This window comes from Pecten maximus, chromosome 15 (assembly GCF_902652985.1).
Source record: "Pecten maximus chromosome 15, xPecMax1.1, whole genome shotgun sequence".
Lineage (NCBI taxonomy): Eukaryota > Metazoa > Mollusca > Bivalvia > Pectinida > Pectinidae > Pecten > Pecten maximus.
Genome location: NC_047029.1, coordinates 24,667,820 through 24,686,258, shown reverse-complemented (window position 1 = coordinate 24,686,258; position 18,439 = coordinate 24,667,820). Strand labels below are relative to the sequence as shown.

The window sequence follows — 18,439 nt, the reverse complement described above, 5'->3', positions numbered from 1 at the left end:
TAAAGAAATGACGAAAAACCGTCATCAATCCGCTTAAACCAAGCTTTCAACAACACCAAGGCTGGTTCTGATTCTAAATGTATGTAAAGTTTTGAGCCCATCTGGGTTTGTAGAAGATTGTTAAACTTTAAGCCAATTTGATTATTGCATGCCAACAGCCATAGATATAGGTCAAGGTGAAATGTCTGTTTGTTTTAGACAAAAAGTCAAACATCTGTAAGGTAAAGTGTCTAGTGCTATCGTACACTCATATGTTCTCAATCTAAAACATATTTATAACATACAGCTCAGTGGATCTAAGCTAATGATGTTTCTTTGCAGACAATTATCAAAGCTTATCTTGGGCTTAAAGAAAACAAGTATCAGTCGGTCAAATGGTACCAAGTACGTGTATTCAAAGGAAAACAAAACGCTTGTTTTAGGTAGTAACATTTATTGGACCAACGTATGGATCAAGCGTTTGTGGGAATGAGACGGAAATAAGTAAAGTAACATGAGTCGATTGCCTGACGTAAAATAAATATATCTTAATATATCTATAAAACAAAGTTATCGTTTGATGAAGTTGTCCAACAATATTAAATGGCAACACATATATTACAAAAGCGCGCTTTGTGTATAGTAAAAAAAATCTCCCTGATGTTTAATGTTCCATGGAACTCTTCAGTTGACGTGTTCGTATAGTCAACCGTTTAGTCGATCGACACCTCGTATTGTCATATAGGAGCGATCCTTGGTGTGTATTGACTGAACCGGAAGTGATCCTATCCAGACCGGAAGTCCCTACAGTATGATAAACCGCTGTCGGACAGACGGTATCCATCCAAACAAGTTTCCGGACTTTGTTGTCCTCATGAACTCGAACAGGGACCTTGCACAGAGGTAAACAGATTTTGTCCTTTTTACAATTTGGGTTTTCATTGTTTTTAAAAATCAGTTAAGTATCACCTTAATTAACTTTCAAAGGCAGTTTTGATAATGTCGCACTTACTTCCATCTTCGCATGTTACGAAGGAAATCCAGGCGTCGACGACGGTGCGAAGCGGTACGGTATCCTCTGTTGGCTTGAAAAGAGCGAATGCTTTCTTGACTACCCCCTCGTTTTCGTGACCAAAGGCCGCGAAAGCATAGATGAATTCATTCAAATCGATCGACCTGTCTTTATTTGTGTCAATGACGTCAAAGATGGAGTTGAAACAATCGGTCATTTTTTTCACGAAAGCCTCTTTGTCATCTGAGTATTGTTTTCCCAAAAGTTCCAAAAATTGGTCTTCGGAAATTTCAGCGCCCTTTTCGGGGAAGATGTAAGTATTCCACCATTTTTCCATATCGACTTTCACACCACTGCACTTGTCTCCGACGAGTTTGTGAAGATCGGTGAACTTGTTGCGGGATTCCTCCACATCCTCGATGGAGATTTTGCCGTCATGGTTGACGTCCAGGGACTTGTACCAGATACTCCATTTGGCTATCAGGAAATCAGTCATGTTTACAGGTGTGCGAGTTCTGTAAGTATAAAAAAAAAATAAAAAATAAAAATGTAACTATTTTTATTTTCAACAATTGTAAAACATGTTACATGTATATCAATAATATTTGTTAGTCCGGAGAACAGCTTGTGAGGTGAGGGGTCTTACTATTGGTGGAAACAGGAGCACTTGGTGTAAACTCACTTCGTCGACCAAGGTTACCCATACCTTTTCACGTCTGATTCGAACCCCAGTCACGCAGGTGAAAGACGAGTGTGTAACCGCAGTGTTACCCGACCACCCAATAGTAATTTTGAATTTTATTTCACGTTTTGAGATATTCAACAGCACTTATAGGCTGTCGATATTGCCTAGATATAGCTTAATGAAACGAAATCGAACATTGCTATTTTTCAAAATCTATAAATCAAAATGTTAATATTTCCTTTAAAAAGTCGACGAGTCCTGGTTCCATTTATATTAAAAACATATTTTTTTCCCAATATTCCGACATGCTTAGACACGCCTATTCGGGCTCCGTAGTATTTTGTTATAGAGAGAAACTTTGATGATGGATAAGCACAAAATTATTGGTTGGTTTGTAACCGTACATGGTATACGGAACCATTATTTTTTAAATACTATTCAAATTAGTGAACAATATTTGCAAACCTGGTCTATTTTAAACTTCGTTGGGTTACTGATAATCCGTAAAGAGCTGAAGTCGGTATAACAATATCACGTCTCAGGTAAATGGACGTTTTAAGAATCCAAATTACATGTTACTCATTCAATTCAACTTGTTGATCAATATTAAATAGTTTTATTATCCATTTTTCGATCAATGTATTGTAAAATAAACAATGCATTGGGGATTTCAGAGCATAGTCCTGCTGAGAGCATTGGAAATTGATTATCAGCAACAGTTCCATGTTAGAAGGCCAACATCTACAGCTGTAGTTCATTTCTTAAACCCCAAAGAATACCGACATAATAAAGAAACCAAATTCAAACTTAAAATCGAGTAAATGAGGTTCGGGTTTGGTTGAGCATTACTTAATGTCCAACCAGCAGGTCAGGTCATTTAATGACGGTAGTTAAATGAGGGGAAATGTAAACACAGATGCAGATTTGTATGGCGACCTCTGGAAACGTACAAGGGGGATATATTAAGGAGCTCCGACAGGGTAAATGTCTTATGATTCTTCGATCGCACCCGTCATACAAAGAGTAGAGTTAAGAAATTGGTTACAAGCTCGGGAGTATAAATAATGCTGGAGTTAAGAAATTGGTTACAAGCTCAGGAGTATAAATAATGCTGGAGTTGAGAAATCGGTTACAAGCTCGGTAGTATACGAAATGCTACAAACAGGAAAAAAATTGTAACGGTATTTGAAACACTTAAGTAACCAACAGCAGTGTTTTAAGCATTTTAACATCAATTACTATAATCCAATCAATCATTATCACGAGTCAGAACAACGTATTAAATGTAACGACAGTGTTTCAAAATATTGATTGTAACTGTAGTGTTTAAACCATTAGCACGTGTTTTAATGATTGAACACAAATTACTCCGATGTGTTAATTGTTATTCAAATACATTGTGTTCGGTGCACCTGAACCTATCTGTCGTAACCCATAGCTAGCTTGGGAAATGGCATTTTGCCGTATGTTGGCATTATTACATTAACTTACGAGGCAGAAACATGGCGACCCCATCCCTGATCATCACGTTTATTAGGTGATGATCGTAACTAAGAACCTTAACATATGTGTTCTCTAATGACTACCTACATGCTGCCTGTCAGCCGAAACATGGTAGTTCTATACATACATGTTTCAGCTATATTCTCTATGTGACATTCCGTTTTTATTTCGCGTGCACATCCCACAACCATCTTAACCTTGACATTGTCAGGATTACTTGGCGAGGTCGACACGAGGCGCACACGTGTGTTTACGCGTCAGTAGAGTAAAACCCACCATGTGTAAACTACGGTTATACCATTAACTCATGTTAATAAAACAATTATCTTTCCTTTGTTTTATCCCACGAAAAAATACCAATGTGGAACCAAGATGGCGGACAGTCCATCAACGTGTCATGAACACTTAAGTGATTAGTGGCGGTGTTGGGTAAATATTTATACACCTCATTTTACCAGAGCTCGTGGTAGTATGTCCTTAATCATTACCGTATTGGTGATTAGGATGGCCTGATCTAGGTAACGTCAGTCATCTGATATGAAGACAAAAAGCGTTTTGGGAATCGGGTGTATATCCATTAGTTAAAAGGTCATTAATTGGTTATATTGACCGCGCGGGAAAAGGTCATTAATTGGTTATATTGACCGCGCGGGAAAAGGTCATTAATTGGTTATATTAACCGCGCGGGAAAAGGTCATTAATTGGTTATATTGACCGCGCGGGAAAAGGTCATTAATTGGTTATATTGACCGCGCGGGAAAAGGTCATTAATTGGTTATATTGACCGCGCGGGAAAAGGTCATTAATTGGTTATATTGACCGCGCGGGAAAAGGTCATTAATTGGTTATATTGACCGCGCGGGAAAAGCTTTATGTTAATAATTTCATAAAGTTGTAAGTAGAGCTTAATTGTTTCTAATTTTGTTACTTTTTTTTTTTAAAAGATGCACATACTAAAATGTTATTAAACAAATAACACCGGGACAATCCTGCATATCTTGTTAGAACGTGGCGTCTATTTATATATAAAAAAAAAAAAAAAAAAAATTTCGTGCCTAAACCCATCCTTAGAGTCGCAAAAATATTGTTTTAGATATTAGAAGATGTTATTTGCAAAGCAGGATATTGAGGCCGACTGCCCGAAACAAAGGGAGGAGAACTGTTATCTTGTCAAAGCTGTAGGACTTGGGAAAGTCAATGGTTCCTTTAAATGTTCCTTACGTTAAAACTTAACAAACAATATCAAAGAATTGTGTGCGATTTTCTTCATGTATACGTGTACCTGCTGGAAATGTTTACAAGTCAGCTTCTGCAGCATTAGGTCGGTTTGTGCGACATGCTGAAAATACTGCATACATATCTTTCCATTCACTTAAACATTGACTTAAAACTTTTAAACTAAGATCACAATGTATATCATATATTTTTTCGTGAAAAAACGAAATGCTCAACTCAAGTCAATGTTATTTTATTTAAAAAGCATATATATATATACGTATATTGGGGTATATGTTTTTGATTTGAACGTCCCACAATGTAGAATGTTTGCAATCGTTTTAAATCATTACGCTCAGAAAAATAGAAAGGGATGCCTTTCTTGCAACAGTTATATCTGAAACAGTCGCTCTGAATCAGAAGGCTAAGTAGTAAGTACATGCATTAGCGTATTGCGATACTTGTTAAACAGTTACTAACTTACTACGCCTATTAGCGTTCTGACTTGTAGACGGAGGCTAACAATCTGTGTCATGAATACGCTCTTTATTGTCATAATCGTTACAAGAGTTTGTCAGAACCTGATCACACAGGCACTGTGACGGACAATCATTCGTCGGCTATATACTAGCCCTCTGTGAACTTTTCCGGTGGCCTTCACAAGCAGGTCCCACTCTCCAAGGTTATACACCTCATAGGTGAGAGGAGGATGAAAGAGAACCTTACCAACATGCTGGATCAATAGACAAAGATATACACCACGTGCTTTATGACGACCGCGCGTGCCTTGTAACCAATCACAGAGCGTGCCTAAGTGGCTGTCCCATTTTTCGGAATGCTAAGGAGCTCCCCCTCCCTGATGATACAAAACAGCTGTGTCGATGCCGACCCAGTGCCCAAAAAAGGTTAAGGAGCAGGAATACAAGATCTTGTGTATGAGGATGACAGACGGGTGCTATAGCCTTGTCTGTTGTATGAACGGGTTACCGATGTAGAGCACTCTTATAATTACCTACAGAAGTGTGTGATACAGTATATACTACCCCATACTGTCCCATACTTCGACCCTCCCGATACATCTGTGTTCATTTCTCGTATTGCTATACAAACACAATACATGTGTTATGATTATAGGACAAGGGTGAAACGAGAGTTCACGCGTACTTACAGTCAAAAAAACCCCTGACAATACAAAATTGTATACAATTGTACGTAAAACGTAGTTTTAAAGATATATAAAGAGAGAGTGAGAGTAAATACATTTACAATATATTATTAGACCTCGTACTGATAACAGTGCCTGTGATTAGCCGAAACGCATCACGTGGCCGGGAACTTAAACATCATATTAACGTCTTATTTAAGCTAACAGTGATGATATTAATGCTTTTGAACAGATTTGAAAATGTGTTATACCTTTAATATTCCGCGGTTTCGCCGGTTTGTTTATCTAAATTGTTTACTCTTAACATGACAAGAAATATTTAAATTACGAGATTTAAGTAAAATTCACGATACACCGTCATGGTTAATAATACTTCACAACAAACGCCATCTACTGCATGACAATCAGAAAACGTAGATGTTCCATACTTGATCTTTCCACCAGAAATGTTATGTTATAACCATACTTTACTGTAACATGCTACTTCCCCCAGCCACATAGCCCGGCTAAGGTACTCGCGGGACTGTGAGTAGGTCAGTGAGTACAAAAGTAAAATCCGCATTCGATAAAGTAAATTCCAACTGATTTTGTATTTAGAAAGACATATTTGATGTATTGGGATCCTACATTGTTCGTGCTAATATAACCCATTGGTACATATTTCCATCGCATATGAGTCAAAGACAGCATTTAATATCATAGATGTATTATCGCAAACATGCTAGCTGTTATTTTATACTTTCCTCGACCTTCCGTGAGAGATAGTACAAAACTGGTATGAATATCGTTGATCCTATTCTGGTTTGCTAGCATATTTTCGTATACAACATTAAAATGGTTTATGAAATATAAATGTATATACATAAGCATTAAGATTTACGAAAACATCAGACCCACGGTATACTGTAGATAAGTACAAAGTTTTGAGAATTATATATGAATATTGGAAATTCGATTTCAAAAAAGGGAGAGTAATATTTCGTCTTGAAAGGAATTATTCTGAAAGCCATGTACTTAAAGATATACATATGGTTTTAGGGATTTGCTATGAAGGAGCGTAAGATAAGCCGATGATGTCATGAAGGAATGAACAAAGGACAAATCAGAGTTAGATGCAGTAGAGCCAAAATCAATGTTTCGTCCTTCCAAGGACTTGTCAGCGAGATGCCAAAGGAGGCGACCAAAACACACAAAGTAGGTCAAAGGAAAGGCCAAAATATGGATGGTTAGGTGCGAAATACCATAATTCAATAAATTTTATAATTTACAATTTTGGATTTGCATAATTTACAATATTGGATATCGGCTTCCGGTGGCGGAGATACTAACATACAAAATGGCTAAATCCGGGAATACGATTGATTATGTAATTCAATATTGATCTGATACATTTTCGCTTTTCAAATAACCATGTACATTTATTGATCTTTCCAACATCTAATATTAATGTCCAGTACCGAAATAACTGTGTATTATCTTCTTCTGAGATTATCGTTGTCTCTCATTCCCAAACAACATCCATTCATTCTTCTCATTACTATTTAATGTTAGCTCTCATTAATAACCTTCGTTCTGACCGAAATTTTGGGCAAAGCCAAATTAAGCAGTGATGACAAGTAGAAGTGCGAACATATTCTAGAATTTAACATCCAATCAGTATATCCGAACTGCCACATTCAGGGGCCACCAGGGGATATCACTATTATTTCAAGCTTTTGCCATCAATCAGTTTTGAAAACCAAACGCCTGGAAGCTGAACGGATATTACATTACCTATTTAGGAGCTCTCCAGTATTTTTTTTTTAGCTTTACACCACCACTACTGTAACTAATATTTATATGTAGAGATAATTCTACTGACACTTTCTCGCTGTAAAACCTGTCGGCGCCCCATTCGTCTCATTCTCCGGTCATAACGCTAGCAAGCTTGCCTAATAAATGCAAGTTACTTCTCACCTTGTGCGGATATTCTGAAACCTTGCTAAAAACGAGGTAAAAGATTATGGCTCTACTAATAGCGAGGATAACATAAAGCGCACACCGAGGGTCGGCCATCTTAATGAACTGTAGTCACTCAAGTACAAACATAACGACAGTGTTTACTGTCAAAACGGTCACGTGTCCCCGCCAGCACAGAATGTTCATACTAAAATTGAAACTGGAGGTCACGGCTAAATCCGGATCAATAGTTAGGAGAAAAAATGTTATATTTGATTTTTTGGAAACATTTCATATTTAAAGTGTCATCGATAATCTAGTTTCAGCTGATGTTTTGATGAATTATTAAGCAAGTGAAAATTGATATCAAATTAACAATTTCATATAAGAGCATTGCCGCCATAAACATGGGGAAAACTAAAGTTTCCTAAATTAGGTATGCCGAAATAATTTTTTCATGTGACAGCCGAACATAGTTTGCATCTGAGCAATTCATCAAAACCAGTTTTAATTTGAAAATATATATCACAAACAAAAGAAAATAGGATATCCCCATTGAGTTGATAGTTAATCAGTCCAATATTTTCTTACAATTGAACGATATCATTCAACATCAAAAGAATTGTTGATACCAGAAATGGGTAACAGGCTACCAGAGAATTGTGGACACAAGGATTGGTAACAGGCTACCAGAGAATTGTGGACACAAGGATTGGGTAACAGGCTACCAGAGAATTATGGACAAAAGAATTGGTAACAGGCTACCAAAGAATTGTGGACACAAGGATTGGTAACAGGCTACCAGAGAATTATGGACAAAAGAATTGGTAACAGGCTACCAGAGAATTATGGACAAAAGAATTGGTAACAGGCTACCAAAGAATTGTGGACACAAGGATTGGTAACAGGCTACCAGAGAATTGTGGACACAAGGATTGGGTAACAGGCTACCAGAGAATTGTGGACACAAGAATTGGTAACAGGCTACCAGAGAATTGTGGACACAAGGATTGGGTAACAGGCTACCAGAGAATTGTGGACACAAGAATTGGGTAACAGACTTCCAGAAAATTGTTTATACACGAAAGAAAACAATGATTTTCCGAAGCAATACTTTACACAGGTCAGTCTACCATAACATTGACTATGTGTATGTCGGAAATGACGGATTGAAAAGGGACAAAACATCAAGGCAATAACGGGTCTACAAAAAGGAAAAAGCTTCAAGGCAATAACCGATAAACAAAAAGGACAATGAAAATGAACAGTAATCGAGAGCAACTGCTTTACAAGATTGCTGACACAAGTTGCATGTTATTTATAGCAGATTTATCAAAGCAGGAACCATAAAATTTTACAAAAAAGTAAAATTCACAGGAAAACCGTTGAATTTCGTTACAAATACAACAAGCTGTGATGATTGCTACAGATCAACACCAGCTTTGACATGCTCAATGACCAGTGTTTGGTGAGACAATATACGCGATTAAAGACAAAGTTTAGCTGGAATCAAGGGAAAATGTCACGCGAAATGTTCTATTTTCGGAAAAAAATGTATCTGTCATTCTTTCTACAATAACAGAAACATCTCGCTGCGGCGGCCGCGAGACCCCAGTTGTAGTGGCAACGCGGACAATTTCTTAATAATGTATAGGAGTGTTACAGGCAACCGGCTTCCAATATACAAGAATGAGAACCCGAACTCATCAGCTATAACTCAATCAGTCCAATTCCAGGCTGTTATGCTTAAAGTAGCTGTCGGTTATATTCTAATCGGATCCAAATTTCATTTCAGTGATTTGACAGGGAGCATTCCCGTGCGTTTGCCATTGTATGAGCCGAACGGTAAGCCAGCACAGCTCTTCGTGTGCCGTTCTCGGTGATGGTTGCCGCGGTGTGTCAAGGGACAAATTTGTCCTTATAGTTGAACCTCACTATGTCATGGGAATTGTAATATAGTCCGAAAGAAGAATTGTTTTCAGAGTACCGAAGTTCCAATTAATAAGATTTTCACAGTGTTATCGAATTACGGAAACTTGAGATCTTACACCATTACAGATATAGGGAAAACCTGTTCCGTATTGAGTTAAAGTAAAGGTGATTATATTTAAAGTCTCCGCAAAGAGTTGACCTACTGGCATATTGATCGGTGAAACTCCACTTACAAAATGTATCAATGTGCCCAAATCGTTTTAGATAGCTAAACACGTGACCCATAGATAAAAGTAGCATTAGCGCACACACATGTCAATGTACAGCTTAACACAAAGCTTGTACACATTAGTAACATACAATGCATGTAATTTTCAAGAATATTTGTCATTGAATCTGATAATGTTGAGTTTTTTCTTCGCCTTAGCGCTTATATTGTATTCAAAATGGCGTAATAAGCTAACAGTGTCCTCTCTGAATCCGTAAGCTACAATTGAAGAAACCTGCCAAATACCTCCTATTTCATAACCATCTCATAGTTTTCCGATTTCCCTGTCTTGTGGTTTCAGTTTCCTAATCGCTAAAGCTAATAATTCCCTAATTATGTAATGCTTTCTCTGCTTAAAACCCACCATCCCTAATTGTTTAAAACCCACCGTCCCTAATTGTTTAAAACCCACCGTCCCTAATTGTTTAAAACCCACCATCCCTAATTGTTTAAAACCCACCGTCCCTAATTGTTTAAAACCCACCATCCCTAATTGTTTAAAACCCACCGTCCCTATTTGTTTAAAACCCACCATCCCTAATTGTTTAAAACCCACCGTCCCTATTTGTTTAAAACCCACCATCCCTAATTGTTTAAAACCCACCATCCCTAATTGTTTAAAACCCACCATCCCTAATTGTTTAAAACCCGCCATCCCTAATTGTTTAAAACCCACCATCCCTAATTATGTAATACTACAATGTATCTATTTCCTATCTGTTTAACTCACCATCATTATTTTCTAACCGCTTAAACCCATCATTACCTAGCTATCTAATGCTTCCTCGGCGATTAAAATTCATGTTCAATCTCTGTTTCCCAAAACCTTAGATGTCTACTCACTATTTCCTAACCATCTAATTCTCACTATTTCCTAATCACATATTACTCACTATTTCTTAAGCACCTAATGTTCACTATTACCTAACCACCTAATGTTCACTATTACCTAACCACATAATGTTCACTATTACCTAACCACCTAATGTTCACTATTACCTAACCACCTAATGTTCACTATTACCTAACCACCTAATGTTCACTATTACCTAACCACCTAATGCTCACTATTACCTAACCACCTAATGTTCACTATTACCTAACCACCCAATGTTCACTATTACCTAACCACCTAATGTTCACTATTACCTAACCACCTAATGTTCACTATTACCTAACCATCCAATACTCACTATATTCTAACCACCTAATTATCATTCTTTATCTGATCCACATTAAATCCTCTATTTCCCGAATTATCTAATACCTGTGCTATCTAAATCCTAACCATCTTATATCACTTTCACTTTGCTTACCATCCAATTGTCTCTGTGTCACGCCATACACCTGTATATACAGTCTTATTGATTAAAAACCCGGAATAGTGAGTCCCACAAGCTGTTAAAAAAACCGGAATAACGAAATCTTACTATTATTAGATTTTTACGAATGTCGTCATGGAAACAGCATCATGGTTACAACACGTGATCCTACCGTGACAAGCTCGTTTGACCTAGATTTCCACGATAAGGAGTAATTAAAAACGTTTAAGAATTAAACGCTTTAGGGAATAAACGAGCATCAAATCCTACACTAAACCTAGCGCAGGTAGCCTTTCCTTCAAAGGAACGGTAAGATATTCTTCCTTTGTTAAAGTATTTAGCGCATTGAGAATCTCCTCCATTTTTATGCTTTGAACATTTTTTTTCTGTTTTGAGACATGCAAACGAGGTTGTGACACACACAATGATTTTGTGCAGGTATGATACAGGTAATTTTAATTAGGTTAGTTCCAGTTGTGACAATAATATATATATTGCATTTCTCATTTCATTTTATTTATTGGTGAATATCATTAGGTTGTGATTTGTGTTTTCAATAAAGTTTAAACTATGTCTTTTCGGTTACAGTAAAATCTGTCCAATCAAAGGAGCAGAGAGTTGGTTGGGAGGCTGGGAATTGAAACAGATGACCTAAATAGAGAGGTTATTGTTATATAGAGATGGTATGTAAAAAGGCTATAGTATAAATTTATCGGAATAAAAATCTATCGTAATACACACATTAACGGGAGGAATTTAATCGGAAAAATTTTAATATCCAGAATGGTCTTTTTTAATAGACCATCTAAAGATTTTTTGACGTTTACATAATGATATCTTATCTGTATCGAAATACTTCTTGTGACAGAAGCAAATTAAAAATTATGACGTCTCGGGATTGATATGATGTACCTTTGTGATCTGAAGATTTAACCTGACAAAGCCTTTCACGATATACAATAGACGTGACTGTGCTATAAGTTACATATCTAATTGAATACCAGCATCATTCCCATTCCTTATTCTCATTAAGTCACCGTCAATAGCTACAGTACTATTTCTTGTGATATCACCAATACACGATATAATCTATAAATAGACCCGTGTAGTTTGACACACATGTGTACGCAATCGTGACTTTGACCCGGAGGGAATTCTCTGTGTGAGGGGGTGAGGATGAAGGCGTAGCGTGGGCACAGAGGGTACAGCGAGACGAGGGCGTGGGGGCGTCTGCTAGAACAAATAACGACTTGAGATCACATCTTTGAACTAATGACATTCGCAGAGACTGACTAGGACAATTCTAATGGTTTCACTTCCAGTATCTGTTGAAATATTGATATTTTTTCTTCTGAATAAAACCGTTTTGTTACCTTGCGATGCCGATTTAAATAAAGCGTGTGACTGGGAAAAAAACCAACAACAGAATAACATTTGCGAAAAACCTATACTCATGACCTGACTTTGAATGCAATCTATCTTAAAATAAAATAATATAATAATAATAAATAATATGAAATTTTAAATAAAATATTCTAAAAGAAAAAGAAACTATGTATGTGATATATAACACTGGTTTCTGCTAGTATTTATACAATTACAAATTAAAAGCTGTCCGTATAGATCCTGAATAAATGTTTACAATTTACAGCTCGCAACACAGCGCTGACGACATTTGCTCTGGCCATTTGTTACTTGGGTTAATTGGACCAGTACTGCAATGATTACCATCCAATGAAATCCGATAGTGTTCCGATCATGTGACTAATTAGATGACGAAATCTGTTACGTCACAGGAATCCGATGTTAATTGCAACAGGCGGTAATTATGACGGCATGGGGGAGAGGGAGACATTACCGATGTATACATTTGGTACATGTATCATACCACTTTGATTTGGAAATCGATATTTGATTTCCAAGATTCCAATATTGTACCTTGTACGCGTAGAATATAACGGCTCAGTTCTGACTCCATTATCGTTTTCGTTCCAGAAATTTTAAAAACCTAAATTCACAGATTCATGTGCTCATACTAGTAATATTTAAACCTGACTTCTTAAACATTGTTCAGTTTTGCACTTAAGAGCGATCTCCTTTTCCATGTCTTAAATACTTTCCCGACACCTCCGAATGAGCCACGAGGGAAACCTCTTCAATACTTTTTTCAACATCTCAGTAGAAACCGCCAGTAACACATTTTTAATGCTAGTGACAAAACTTCCAACGCATATCCAGCTTAATTTGTCTGAAGCGTACTAAGATTAAATGATTTAGATGTTTATATAATTTTACAACTGTATTTGTTTCTAGCTCGAAGTATGCTTTTAATATTTCTAAATGACTTCTGCATATATTACTCTAATATATTTTGGCATACTAGATGTACAATAAAATTGTTTAAGTCACTTGGCTTCTTTGAATTAAAGGAGCATAAGTATACATACTACTGTTACCTCCCTTTCAGAAGAGTTCTTGGCATAAAACGTATATTATACAATATTTATATTAGCTATAACTTCTACAATATATTAATTGATGAATGTATTGGAAATTACGCCGACTTATAGTAATAGGTAAAACGCTTTCACGGGAGATCACTCTAATTATAATGAATTGCGTAATTTATAACATAACATGCACCGTTAATGTGATTCGTTTCGTTGTTGGTGAGCCGCCTACCTATCTCGCCAATTTCGAATAAGCATACATCAGCTAAGTATCTACATGTGGCCGCGTGCGTAAGGACGAGCACGTGCACCAGTTGATACTACACAATTTCTAATTTGTTTTCTGTTAAGATAGCTCAATACTCTGCAAACGTCATACACTTACATGATAAAACATTAATGAGAGTTTATTACAATAATACTCATACAGTTAGCGGCTGACTCGGCTGTACATCTAAATTATTCATTTAAAAAAGCAATCGTCATATAATTTCAACTTCAGCAGACACTTGTCAAATAGAAATCTTAAACAATTTTTACCAATTAAATGAAAATATGAGTTACTCACAATGTTACTCACAATGTTAAATATATGAAGTACCGAAACTCTAGATTATGATCAAGTTAACAAGAATCACAGGTACAATTGAAATTTTTCATTTGTAAGCATCAACGCATTACCAGATTCAGTTAGGGAAACAGAATATTCAAGGCTATATTGGGGAAATGACGGCAATATTACCAACCACAATTAACACAACTAATCTTCGAGACAATGATTAGTGGACAAATGATTTTACGTTATATAGCAATCCAATCTAAGAATAATGATTTGATGAGAGTCCAGGCTTCAAAACATGATGGAATACATCACATGTATATATAACAAAATCCAGCGAATACTCTCTATTGCTGAACAATTCCAGTCAGAGATGTCGTTCACTACGGAAGGTGTTTCTCACCACGACAAGGCAGCATGCAAACTGAGACGGGAATAGAAGAGGAAACTCCGGCACGATAAATATGATGCTGACCGTCGAAATTCCAAAACGTAAAACTGTATGATGAGCTAAATCCCCAATATGACGACCTTGGGTAGTGAACTTACCTTAGAAAAAAGACAAGTCCTATCGATGTACGTTCCACACACCTTGGTTTCTAGACGTCAACTAACGATGAAGTGGAGCGCGCTCTATTATAGTCTCAGAGTTGCGCCAGGCAGTGGGATCCGGGGTAACTTACCAAGAACGCGAGATCGTCTTAACATGGTAACACGGGACGTCTTCCTATGGAGATCTCGTGACGTCACACCCGACTTATGGTAACATAAAGGAATACCCCATGACTGATTGGACATTGGAGTAATTTGTGTTCTTTGACAAGGAGGGACCAGACCCCTGGGAGGAACATCAGACCACGCCCATAGGGTGTGACGGAGGTTGTACATAAATAATGAACTGACAACTGGAAGGACCTTGAGCATTAATGAAAACAGCATGTCATTCCTCTTGATATTCTCGATGTTTGTTGATCTGTCATGAAGGGATAAGTAAGAAAAACATCTATCACAAAAGCAGTCGCAAGTTTGGCGTTTAAGTCAAGTGTCGAGTAAATAATAAAATAATTAAAAGAAAAGTTATTTTTGTTTCATCGTAAGTAAAATTAGCCATTTCATTTACTGTTTTTATTTAGATATTAGTTTGTGCTAAACATTAAAATATATAAATATATCCACTGAAAAATTCAAGAATCACACGAAAACAGTTTTTAAAAAAGAAGGGGGGGGGGGGGGGGGGGGGGGGGGACAACAAAAAGAAGAAACAAAAAAACCACCAAAAAACAAACAATACCACGAAAACCATTTAATATCACGTGAGCGGTATTATAAGATCTTGGCGCTATTCTGATTTTGTCAGTAACCACTAACTTTTGACACCGAGGATACATACAATACATTTAAACTGTCAACTAGCGTTAGATAATACACAACGTATGCATCCGCAATATGTATGATAAAAGGTTCCCACATGAGTGACAAAATAAGTGGTCTCATGGGCCTGTATCGCTCACATGTTGATACAACTCAAAAATACAGCTCACGGAGTTGAGATTCGATTGGTTAAAGATTGTATTAACATGACTTTCGGAATTGATTTAGATCTTTGCGGTGTGTCTAAAATTAATACCCGTTTTCTTGACCCTGGACCTGTTTGTTATACAGGGTTACTCATCTCTCTTTTATAATAATCGTAGAATAACGTGAATCTGTCGTTCAGTAGACATTGTTTTAGTGTTGTAACAAATATGACCTCTGTGGTCGTGAATTTAGGTCAAGGTCATTTCCTGTTACGAACTTTGTCAGGATTAATTCGAGGACGCTTTATGCCAAATATCATAAATTTGCGCCAAGTAATGTAATATACGTTTCAGACAGGGACTGTGTGCCTCGGTCAATTCTTATTAGACTCGATATGGTACATAATCTAGAAGTACATGCATGTATGTTTTGATCTCGAGTTTTAATGTAAAGGCTTGACTTCTATCTATTACTCACCGTCGCAATGCCAAATAGTTAAAGTGAAGAAGTATAGATGATGATGACGACGACGACGACGATGGCGATGACGATGCAATGATGATAATGATGATGATGATGATGATGATTGCAAAGCAAAGACAACAACAACAACAACAACAACAATAACAACAACGACGACAACAACAACAACAAAGAAAAAAAAGGAAAAGTCTGAGCATCGGGACCTGAGAATGCCTACAGTCTAGGTGAACACTTTGAATGTAACAAAGTCACAGGTCCCTGAGATTTGATTGTTGTTTTACGGTGATTATACACGTCACACACTGAATTATGTAAATCATTATATATCTACGTTCATGTAAAAAAATGACTTACACAAACATTGAATAAAATATTAAAATACACATTTTGTACGGATACGGCACAAGATGGGACGAGGAGTATATGTAGATCTGCCAGGAATGTTCTGCTTTTCATTCGTTTAAAAGTGTACCGCGTCTCAGAAAAATGATAATTATAATAGTCAGAAAACAAGAATATGCTGTTTTATAGTTTTATACAATGACGAAAGTTACTGAGCATACTTAACGCTATTGCTACAATCCAAAAGTGTCAGTTTCTCGTTTTTATCTTAAAGAATTAAAAGCTGATGAATTCAAATTACACCCCGTAAAAATTCTACATGGTCCGTCTCTATATTTGACAGTGACAGAAACTTTAGGCGTTATTGGGGATTATTATAAGGATGAGTTTAGCATTTCTATTTGATTTCTTTTGTTTGTGTTAATTAGATATATCTATATACCCCGGATTTTGTTTTCTTCTTTTAAAAATAAACATTTTTTTTCTTATTTTGTCGTCGTCATCCATGTTTGTTAATGATACACCATAATCACAGCCGTCGATTAGCCTTTAAACCTAAACAAACAAACAAACAAACAAATTGTTTTATGCATTTTGATGTCAAACAATACATTTTTGGCATTGTAACCACTTAAAAGACAATGGAATCTTCTGTCCCCGTAACCTCACTTTAGGACCATTGTTCTATCCCTCTCTTTACATGGTCTACATTTTACTGGGTTCAAACATTGTGGCCGGATGGAGTGTCCCGACCTTCAGTATCCCCGGAGTGACCTTGAGACCCCATCACCACTGTTATCATACATGTTGGCAATTAATTCCTGTGAAGTCTATACGAAAATATTTATCTAGAATAACACACACGTATACCATGTGTGAGAACTGCGGGGCCTAATACTCATCATGCTACCCTAGTTAATTCGCATGTAATTAATTATTGCGAGTCCAGCAGATCACCTCCCCTGATGAGACGATCGTCACCCAATTATGCGCGTTGACCAGCAGGGATGCTGGTGTCTGGCGCGTGCATAGACGGTAATTAACGAAAGGGGATAATTAAAACCAGTATGGAACCGATTGGTTATAAGATTGTTACGTGTTGTATTTGTAACCGGATAATGGAATATACATCCCCGGCAGGTCATTAAGGAGGAATGGCCGGGAGGGGAGGTAACTCGGTGAGGGAGGTGGTCAGACGCACTGTGTACAGCCGGGATAGGGAGACGGTGCTATTGGACGACGCGATTCTTGCACTTGTAATTGTAAATCCCCCTCTTACCGGTTGACGCGATTTCATACTCTGGATAAATTATGTTAACTGTTATTCTGATTTATCTCAATTTCTGCGAATCATTGAAACCAAGTTTCCTGTTTTCATATCAAAAAATGTAAGTAGTCATTTATATTATGTGACATTCTTTAGCGTAACTACAACATTAGTTAAAGGTATGTATAAAGTCTGCATTTGTTTTTAAATCTGTGTTATATGTAATTCCTAAGGAGGTTAACTCTGGAAATTAAACTAGATTGATTTCATCAATTACGATTCAATCTGTTTTAAATGTCATAATTAAGTTTACGATATTCCAATTTTCGATTTGGCGTCTATCCTTTTGTTATTTGTTTTTGTCGTTTCTTTCGTTATTTCGCTTTGTCGCATAATGTCTTTTCGCGAATATGCTAACAAATATTAATGTATTCCAGGCATATTATAAGATGAAAGCTACCTATATACATGTATATATAGGTCCTGTGGTTGAGAGATAAGGAGGGGCAACTTTGTAGCGCTAATTTTCATTTCTTCAAAACATTAGACAATATCGAACTTCCGTCTATTGGTTGTATCTTTCAAACATTTTTCATGGTCACGCATGTTTGTACATATATCCGAACGATTGGGTACCATTCATTCAGACAGCTATTATCCATTTTCAACAAGGTCATTTACATGGACTTTCGGAAAGACGTAGAAATTGTTAATCAACGTCAATTAACGCCCTATATTCGCCACCTGTTTCCTTTGCCTTTGTTTGTTTTTAAGGGGATTAACGTCCCCGCAACAGCCAGG

General features: G+C 36.8%; 1 protein-coding gene across 1 annotated transcript; it reads right to left on the bottom strand.

Annotated features, from left to right (window-relative positions):
- Positions 1 to 416: 416 nt before the first annotated feature.
- On the bottom strand, positions 417 to 14,710 carry LOC117343497 (sarcoplasmic calcium-binding protein-like). The gene is made up of 2 exons (XM_033905870.1): positions 14,578 to 14,710; positions 417 to 1,506 (listed from the first exon to the last, which is right to left on the bottom strand). The coding sequence occupies exon 2, from the start codon at positions 1,485 to 1,487 to the stop codon at positions 954 to 956; it is 534 nt and encodes a 177-aa protein (XP_033761761.1). The 5' UTR covers positions 1,488 to 1,506; positions 14,578 to 14,710; the 3' UTR covers positions 417 to 953.
- Between the last annotated feature and the right edge of the window lie 3,729 nt (positions 14,711 to 18,439).